At 37.1% G+C, this 10,451-nt stretch overlaps 1 protein-coding gene across 2 annotated transcripts in view; it reads left to right on the forward strand.

Moving 5' to 3' along the window:
• galnt1 (UDP-N-acetyl-alpha-D-galactosamine:polypeptide N-acetylgalactosaminyltransferase 1) overlaps positions 1–10,451 on the forward strand; it is an 81,605-nt gene that overhangs the window by 52,891 nt on the left and 18,263 nt on the right. For both annotated transcript variants that reach the window (XM_014021860.1, XM_014021859.1), the window contains exons 3-5: positions 2,814–2,953; positions 3,038–3,206; positions 9,909–10,075. In XM_014021860.1, coding sequence (XP_013877314.1) covers positions 2,815–2,953; positions 3,038–3,206; positions 9,909–10,075 — 475 coding nt within the window. In that variant the 5' untranslated portion in view covers position 2,814. The remainder of the gene's footprint in view (positions 1–2,813; positions 2,954–3,037; positions 3,207–9,908; positions 10,076–10,451) is intronic.

Consider the following 10,451-nt stretch of genomic DNA (forward strand, 5'->3'; position numbering starts at 1 on the left):
AGACAATCAACCATCCACACTCTGTCACACCTAGAGTCACACAGAAGAGCTTCAGAAGGTTTCAAACTGACAACTCTGGACTCAGATCATCTGCTGCACACAGTTCTGATCATTTATTATCAATAATAATTTACTACGATAAATTATTAATAATTATCATGAGGAGTCCTTAACTTTAGGATGTAGTTGGGCAATTAAATATTCATGTATCTGTAAATTTATTACCATAATTGAAGGAGAGTCACGCAAATTTATGTTTTCATAAAACAAGTAGCGCACACAAGCGGCTTTTAGAGATGCAGCCTGTCTGAAAGTTCATCATGTCCTTCATTTGGAGATGTGTTAGTGCTAGATTACAGAAAATGTAAGGCAGCGACTTGTTGTGTTTAAATCAAACATTAAATGYGGTTGTGTTGGATTGTACAATATCAGCAACAAAGGAGAGGACTCTGCTCTGCTGAAACTCGTTTTTTATTGAAGCCAGAACGATTTTCAGCAGAAACCAGAAAAGGGTAAATGGATTACAGAAAACTCCCTCGGTTTCATCATTCTGAACAACCAACCACTGTCTGTTACAGAGAATGCTGGATGGCAGCCAGATGGAAAACTGTAAGTCAAGGTTATATTTACTACCCAAGAGAGTCTGTGTGATTAAAGAAAATGATGCTAAATGCTGTGACAAGATGTTGATCAGTGGTTKATAAGATCAAATCTTTTGTTTTGCAATTCAAAATTTTAAAATCATTTGCTGTGAAGCTGCATTCCTTTCTATCTCCAAGACACTTGGAACCTCACCTCCTCTCCTCATATACAAAGGATCAATTGTAACCGTGCAGGAGGACAGCTTGTTGAACTACACTTTAACAATTCAAGCAATTTTAAACTCCATGGCTTTCAGAACAATTTTATTAATTATGTGCAACTTCTTGAGCAAGCTCAAGTTTAGTGCCATTAGTAGCCCTGCTCGCCCACCTCTACTTTCACTGCAGGCGGAGAGGGAAAAAAATAGCTCCGCAGTCCAAATTACAGTATTGTTATGATCAGAGCGTGGAGTGTGCTGCAAAATTAGCGACAGCTAATTAAAGTTGATGTGGCAGCCGACATGCCAGTTTGTTCAGAGACRCAGAGAAAACAGCTCAGCTCTGCAGCAGACAAAGACTTGGAGGAATATTCAGTTACTTCCTTTGCAGTTATTTTGGATATTAAAAGCAAATGTGTTGTGGCTGAGAGGGACGTATGGTTTCCTACAACCTCGTGTAACCTTAAGGCTCAAACATTCTTCCGTTCTGAATTTGTTCTGAATTGGTGCTCCGCAAATAAAAGTCTATATGTCTTGGCATTTTGCTGTTACCCTGAGGCAATCTCAAAGATGTGTGGGACAGCTTGGTGTGGCATTTCTTGTTTCTGCTGCTGCTGTTCTTACAGTGTTGCTCTGATGTGGGGGGAATCGTTTTGTGTTATGTGGTGAAATGAGACCGTGTTCAGAAATACTGAGATATTCCACTGTAGCTTTCCTGTTTTTTCTACCTTTCACATTGTTAACCTCAGTAGAAAACTGCACACAAGTTGTGTGTTTATAATATCCACAGTTGMTGCAGTCAAACACTGCAGAGAACCCCTAAAACAACAACGTAATAAATATCTGAGTAAATGAACTGTGGTACTGGAACACATCTGAACAGGCTGATATTTAAAGGGGGAAGGTATTTTGTATTTTCCAGGCACATTGTTTAGTTCTATACCACAATAAAGTAACCTTCAGTCGTTATGAAAAAGCTGTATATATCAAAAATTATGTTATCTCAATCCCCTAAAGGCCAGTGACATACTCATGCCATAGACAAATTCAGAATACTTTCATGTGCCTATTTATTTATTTATTTATTTATTTATTTATTTATTTATTTATTTATTTATTTATTCATTGATTGATGTATTTATTCATTTATTTACTCATTTATTTTAATTAATTTTATGAACTTATATACAATACATTTACATGATCTTTTTGTTAATGACTTATTTATTTATTTATATTACAGGTATGCATTTTTTAGATTCTTATTTTTTTATTTCATGAAATGTATGTATTTATTAATATCCCCTTTTGTATAATTTTTATTGATATAATCCTTGTACAACATATTTATATTATCACTCGTTTTCGTTTTACGTTTTGCATTTAATAGATTCTTATGATTTTTTTCTTGTATTTGAATAATACAGGTATGTCCTTATTTATTTATTTATTTGCCCCTTTAAACAGATGATTCATTTTTTTACTTTTATTTATTTATTAATTWATTTATTATTTATTTGCTTATTTTTTATGCAAATTAATTTTGTGTACATCACCCTATATTTATTAATTACCAATCCTCAAATACTGGTATTTTGACTAATATTAAGACAAAGCACATTTTGTTTTACTTTACAGCTCAGTTTATTTATTTATTTTACTTCTCCTTTCTCTTATCTCTGTATCTTCTTTTTGTTTGTTTTGGTTCTTTGCTTTGTTATGAAATATTGCACAATTGTCTATAATGTTTGTCTTTATTGTGTTGTTAAAAACAAAAGGTTATTTTGCGTCATAGTTAATGTGAACGCCTTGAAATTGGCCTCAGCTGTCTTTAAGAAACTCCTACWGCTTTCGACACTCTGRGTATGTTTTTGACAAGGGACTGACTTTGTAACATGWTATAAAGCTCAAAAAAGGTTTTCCACCCAAATAAAGACAAAATTAAAAAACTGGCTTGGAACACTAGAAGTTCAAAATTCCTCCATTTTTGACCTCTTTTTAATGTCATTTTTAGGATGCGAAGGTTCGCCTACTGTAAGGTGGTTTTAGCCACCTCTCTGGTCTGGGTGATGCTGGACATGTTCATTCTGCTCTACTTCAGCGAGTGCAACAAATGTGATGACAAGAAAGAGCGAGGACTGCCTGGAAGGAACGGTACGTGCTTCTATCCACATACCTACAATTTATTCTTCACATAACATATCTCAAAGACTAAATACATGCGTGCGTCTGCCATAGATGCCCTGTCCAGACCACGAGACGGACCAGGTGAAGGCGGGAAGCCAGTGGTGATCCCTAAAGAGAACCAGGAGAAAATGAAGGAAATGTTTAAGATCAACCAGTTCAACCTTATGGCCTCGGAGATGATCGCGCTCAATCGCTCGCTTCCTGATGTTCGTCTAGAGGGGTAAGCAGCTTTCCAGAGTCTCTTCAAACGACACGTCACTGTTTAAATGACTCCCAGGTCAGGAGATGAGCCTAAATCTGTCAAACTAGACAGAAATGTCAAATTCAGAACTTGTACTGCTGAGTACATTTTACTGTGAATAAGAGACAACAGATCTGTGAACACTTTCAGCAAGTGGGTTGCTGAGAATCAACAAGTTTTAGTTACAATTTACAGATATGCTAATTTGTGAAGTTTTAGATGCACAATAAAAAATAACCATGAAAAATATGCAGGATTGGAAACAGGAAGGCATTATGATGCTTATGTAAGATTAATTTCAATATACCGTATTTATTCAAGTATAATAAGTAAAATTTAATCCATAAAATCATCCATAAAGTTGGGGGGTAGTACTATACTCRGATAAATATTTTTACTTATGTATTTTAACTGAAATATCRGCTTCATTCACAAAATTATTGAGTCCGTAAATGAGGCCACATCTTAAAAAGCAGTTGAAACAAGCTTAGCTCTGACTCCTCCGTGCTTCAGAGCGAGATAATAACAGATCCAGGCAGGAGACATGATGTGGAAAAAAGGGGGAAAAGTATTCCAGCACCTTCGTATTATACACGAATAAATACGGTAACTATAAATATTTTTAAACTTAACAATATTCATTCCAAGTGTCTCATTTAAATTAAGATAAAAGCATATCAACAAATAAACATGTTTCAGCTCAAGCTGTCGATCTGTTGCTGTGCTTTTATTTTTATCTGACAAACTTACAATAAGTGTTGTTTTTAATCACACAGCTTACACACTGTTTAATAAAACCCTGCCAGGTCACCATGATTAGTCAGCACAAATAATGTTAGCTTAAATATACCTCCTCCTTGTACATCTGTAACATGACAGATTATCACAGATTTAGGTAAGYGTATTTGCAAAAGGAACATAAACAAATACCTGTTGTTAACCCTGGAGGCGTTCGGTACATGCAGCAGCTGTTTTTGTTCCAGTGCAGAAACATAGAGGATGTGCAGCTCATTGCTCATTTTCGTCTAATTATGTTTACTTTTAAATGTTCCTATGCTTTTTATAATTTGTCTGAGCGCTTCGTTTTGGCACTCTTCTTCACTCTGTCTTCTTCTAAAGCTAAGTATAGCGCTTAGCAAGCATACATGCGTCGACAGTGTAACCGTTAGCAGAAGCGCTAAGTTGGAGCATTGTGTAACACAAATAACATTCCGGTCAGACTAAAGTGCACTGATTATAACAGTATATATTTTTTACAAAGCTTTGTTCGAGGCAGATAATTTGCCTCAAGGATGTTTTATAATCGAATTACTCGAATTATTCGAGGAATCGTTTCAGCCCTGCAGATCTATCACTGCTGTGCATGCAGGATTTTTCTTCCTAAGCACCAGTTGCATTAATGATACGTCAGGGTTAGTTCTGTCAGTCAGAAATCAGCTCAGCTCTCAATTCCCCTCTGACCTTTTCTGATCTTGTCAAGGAGTACACAGAGGTCAGTAATGAGGCTTTTCAGCATGACACTGCGAGAGAGACAGCCTGAGACACATAAGACTGTCAGGCAGAGACATGTGCATACCAGACAGGCAGGAAAGAATGAAGACATTGATCCATGAAATGGGTTTTAGTCTCTGAGCGAGAGCTGATTACTAGGTGTGCTTTCACTCAGCCTTCCCTCCGTCTATCTACTTTTCCAATTAGGAGATAAGACGGAGTCAATATCACGCGAAGGGAATGCGCACTTGCATGTGTAAAAGCGTGCATACATTCAGACTTAATTTGTGTGTGTACATGTATGTTGATCAGTAAGTTTAGTGAAACTCTGTAAATATGTTGTAGTGAAGGGGGTTCCCATTTGAGTAAATGTAAAATGAACATTTCATGGAGCACAGTCATACATGTGTGTGGGTGTGGGTCCTGCTGGCTGGGTCTCCAGAATATGAAAACACTTTCCATGACCACACCTTTCAGAAAACTCAACTTTTTCTGTCGTTTTTATTCTTTTTTGGTTGCTGACKGTGGTGTTTTAGAGACATTTTTGGATTCATATGTGTTTATATGTGTGTGTGCAGTGTTGCGAGAGGGATCTTATTTAATTAAAAGCAGTTTGCACACCCATCTTAAATATTCCCACAATCCACTGGCTTGAGACCCAGCATGTAGCTCATTACTCAGTTTTTACTGCCACTAAACACTTCTCCTCCTCCCAGGCTGTTTACAAAAAAAAAAAAAAAAAAAAAATCTGCATTACACAACTTAAAGAAAGTGCATGTGTGCATCTCTTACCAAATTTTATATCTGAAAACAGGAAAGCCTACTATGAATAAAGGCTGAAAGGCTCCATGACTCTGTTTTTACAGTCAGTTATTCTGTCATCATCAGCCTCCCTCCTTGTGGGGAGTTTGAGCACATCCACAGCCGAGACGGAGAGTTTCTGTCTTATTTAACATCCTCCAGAGGCAGCTGCAGAATAAGTATACTCTTGACCCCCTCTCTGTTGCTGTTACATTCCTTCTGTCATAATCAGCAGCAGAGGCAGAGGAAGCACTTCAGCGCGCAGGATGATCACGAGGAGGAGAAGGAGGGAGTAATGAAGATGGAGGAAGGGAGATCATATTYCATTTGGCTGTTGGGAGAGTTGAGAGAGGAAGTCACAGGGGTGGTATCAGTTCTGTCTGTTGCTGATGGATGAGCTGCTTACTGAGGTTTATTTGAGAAAACTGACTGATAGACAATTTAATRTCAGAGAATAGATCAGAATCTCATTACTGCCCCTTTTTTTATTTTTTGTTTTCTCCTAAAACTAAGGCTGTTTAATCTGTTTTTATTTTCATTACAATCTATTGATGTCAAATTAAAATTTATAATCCCTTTTGGAATCATTGCATAAAGCATTGTGTCAGTGGCATTCAGCCGTTCAGACACTTTTAAGGTAAATAGATTTTTATTAAATTACACAAAACTTGCAGCAGTGTTGTATAAAGTACCACAAAGTGATATTTGAGTAAAAGTACAAGTATCTTATCAAAAAATTACTTTGGTAAAAGTTAAAGTCTCCTTTAGGAATATTACTTGAGTAAAAATCTTATATCTGATATTTGTTGTAGTTAAGTATTAAAAGTAAACGTATAGATTTAAAATGAGCAGTTAGATTTTCTGTAAGGACATTTATTAGGAGGTGACCTCCCCAAAAACTGCAGAAATGACTGTTGTATTAAAAGAATGAATGGACGTTAAATTTAGGATGCACTAGTCCAGCTGTTTCAGTTTATATACATATATCAAGGCTGCACAAAGCTTTTCCCCAAAATGAAAATCTATCTGAGGGCTGCGGCCAAATGTAAGAATATAATTCATGAAATACAAATACTTCTTAAGTACAGTCCTTTTATTTTAATGATTATGTCCTGCTGGAGTGTGACATGATTTGTTTGTGTACAAACTAATACACTATCAGAGTTTTATATATTTATACTTCTCATTCAACCACAGTTAAATTCACTCTATCTAGGAGGCACAGTTTATATGGATAGTTTTTATTTTTTACAATAACAAGCTGAAATGAAAACAAGCAAAAATGAAATAAAAGTAACGACTTTCTACTTCTTGTCTTTTTTAAAAAATGTAAGAAGTAGAAGTAAAAAGTAGGCTGAAAAATAATTACTCAAGTAAAGTACAGATACCCAAAAATTCTGCTTAAGTACAGTAACAAAGTATTTRTACTTAGTTGCTTTACAACTCTGACTTCCAATTGGTCTGACCTCCACAGGCAAATTAAAACCCTCGTTAGTTTATTTGCTTGAATTCAGTTCAGACTTCTCGTACTGAAACAAGTACATGCGTTTTACCAAGTTCAGCCTTATTGTGTTTACATTAAAACTGTTATCTGCTTTGCAAATATTTCTATATGAAATATTCATATTATTCCACAGTAGGTCTTAAATGGACACTAAAAGCTGAACTAAGATCTAACGCCCTGTGGCACATTTCATTTATACAGTAATATTGCAGCGTTCTCTACATTATGAATGCTGTATGTTTATTCAATTTTCTGACAGAATCCGCAAATATAAAGACTGGCTTTTTATTATTCCTTTGTTGCTTTTTTGGGCTGAAGATATGCAGTTTTTGTATATAATAAATCTGCAGAACTAACATATAATGTGTTCTGTTAGGATGTATGAACACAGAGACTGGTTCTTTGGAGATTCACAGAAAAACTGTTTTACAGGTAAAATATGTTTCGGGGACACGTTAAATTAAAAACAAAGAAGCAAAAAAAACATTTTAAGTAGAGGATGCTTTTTGTTCAGCTTTTTAATGCTAATTTTGAATCCTAGCAAGTTTTGAATCATCGTGTTTCTTTATTTGTCCTTGCCTGGAAATTATACAATCAGATCAAAAAATGTAAAATATATTCAGAAAAATGYTGAATCTCTATTTAAATAATTACGTTTCAAATGAAATATCTTGTGCTACACATTACTTACATGCCAGCATCTGACCCAGCATTATTCTATGTTGGGATTTTAATATTGTATTAGATTATCTGCCATTCAAATAATTGCAATTAACTTTTTGTATCTGTCACATTTTTTATCACCATTACACTATAAGCCTATTAAAGATTAGTGTTCTTGTAAGGACTGTCTAACAGCAATTCTTTGGAAATTACTTCATTAAAGTCGATGTGCTTTTAAATCTGTCTTTTTTCAGATTTAAATCATTCAATTGGGTTTTACATAACGTGCAATGCTTTGCTCTGAATTCTTTCTCATAACCACAAGCCCCTCTTTCATCCCCTCAAGAGATAAAAGTTGGACGCATCTTTGACAGAGATGGRGAGTAGTGAGRGATTGGGGGTGCTCAGTTTGGCTTGGAAGTAACCCCAGATTTACACTACATGCATCTCCGCTACGCTGCGCTGCRGTGCGCAGTTCWCAGCTGTTCGTTTTGTGCCCCAGTTTATACAGCATCCACTGCACTCAGCTCCGGTCCAGTCCGACACACAGAGGAAGGAGGGTGTACAGGAAGGAGATCGCGCAGTAAATTTAGTGATAATGTGGAAGTCACAGCAAAAAATAATTAATTCTGTGAAAGACGAACTCCAAACACAGCTGAAAACAACAATATAAAGGCTTTTGGTATCTATGTTGAAACTTTCTTTCTGTCGGCTTTCTGAAACTTCTGAGTTCAAAATAAAACCCACGTGTATCGTGTGTGTACACATATGCTTCATGCTACATGTTTCCATCAGCTTCCCAAACAGAACAATACATTCTGGCAGCATTTGTGTAAAAATATACCCATATATTTATTAATATAGCTGCGATTTCGACATTATTCAGACAAATTATCCAGTCTAGAAGTGTCTTATTTTGAAAATACGGATGTTGTGCTCGTTTTTCTTCCTGTTGTTGCGACGTAATCTTTAAAAATTGACTCCGGCGCAGCTCCGGCGTCTGGCAAAAATAGGATTTGTTCTAATTTTGCCGGAACACCGTCCGCTCACCGCCACCCTGGGTGTGTATTTGCTGCGGAGGTCGGACCGGAGCGGAACGGAGCCGGAACGCATGTAGTGTAAATTAGGCTTAAGAGCGAGGTGCTTTAAGGAAAAAAGGTTGGGAACCATTGCATTAAGATATGTTTTAAGTTCTCAAAGCATAAATTGGTTCTTGGTATATTTACTACAGCAGAGCACGCTGACACATCAAGGTGACGTCTTTAAAAAGGGTGTCTTTCTAGTTCTCACCGTTGTGAAACAGTGACAAAAATCACATATTTACCCAGCTACTGTGAAACAACTGAATGAGGACAGCGTAGTTGACGTCACAGTCTACTTAATTAATCGTGACTAATAAAAAGTTTGCAGGCTGATTGTTGATTGGGGCTGGTGATGTATTTGTTTTAGTTTCAGTGCAACACATTAACCCTCTTTCTGTGGCTGGACTCCTGTATTCAAACAGCAGAGCAGCAGAGCAGATGCAGGATGTGGGCCTTCCCTTCAGGAAACACATAAACATGTGGAATCAAGGATCACTCAGTTMACGGTTTCATGGGAACTTTATTGACCTGCAAACAATGCACTCAACCAACATTTCCTTTTTTTCCCCCTCGGAAGAGGTTTTTAATAACTTTTTTATTTAATTTTTGCATTTGAAGTAATGCATCTGTTGATGTTTTGTATGCATCCTTCTCTAGTTCTGGGGAAGACTTGTGTGCTGCCCTTTGCTATGTTAATGACTTGCACTCTAATTAGGATCATTAATCAACTGTCGCTGTGCAGATGTACTATCTCTGGGTTGTATCGCTCTTTGAAATTGGGACTATCACTTGTGTTGGTCCCTCATTACTCATTCTTAGTACTCTTTGTTTTGTAGAAAATGTATATTTTTTTCTACTAGGCCATGATCTGATAATGGTCTGATTGATTTTAATGACTGCCTGAAGCCTTAATGTGTCTTTGTTGAACTGAAAGTCTGATCAGTCCCTTTTGTTGTTTGGTTTGATTGTGCGGACCCACTTTCCACAACTCCACAACTCTTTCACAGCTAGACAGAGGCTGGATTGTGTGCTTCTTTTTTCTGTTTTCTTTGTTTTGCATCTACAAATTAAATGTTTGAATATTAATCCATATTAAAGGCTGTTTTTATTGTTCTGATTTTTTTTATTTGCCCTTTGTAGGTGCAAAAATAAGTTATACCCCGATAATCTTCCTCGCACCAGTGTGGTGATTGTGTTTCACAACGAGGCTTGGAGCACGCTGCTACGAACCGTTCACTCCGTCATTGACCGCTCTCCGCACACGCTGCTGGAGGAGATCGTCCTGGTGGACGACGCCAGCGAGAGAGGTAAACTCATGCACACTGCAGATAATTCCTCCAGGGCCGCCTCGTTTTGAGGCTTAGCCTATTTTTGAGAGATGCTCTATGATTTTAGTGGATTGTGTGTGTCGTGTTTGTGCCTGCCCAGCACTCGTTCAGCATGTGCATTTATAAGGGCTGCATGTGCCGCTCCACCCTCTGTTATACTGTTAATCCCTGTTTGGGAGAGATTAGGTCTTTAATTTGCCAGCCGCAGGGATTACACTGGTTTATAACCCTCAATTCCAGTTGCCAACACACATCACCTCAGGGGCCCTCAGGTTGGATGTTGTAGGAGGAGTGTGTGAGTGTGTGTGTGTGTGTGTGTGTGTGTGTGTGTGTGTGTGTGTGTGTGTGTGTGTGT

The sequence above is a fragment of the Austrofundulus limnaeus genome, unplaced genomic scaffold (genome assembly GCF_001266775.1).
Source record: "Austrofundulus limnaeus strain Quisiro unplaced genomic scaffold, Austrofundulus_limnaeus-1.0 Scaffold308, whole genome shotgun sequence".
Classification (NCBI taxonomy): Eukaryota; Metazoa; Chordata; class Actinopteri; order Cyprinodontiformes; family Rivulidae; genus Austrofundulus; species Austrofundulus limnaeus.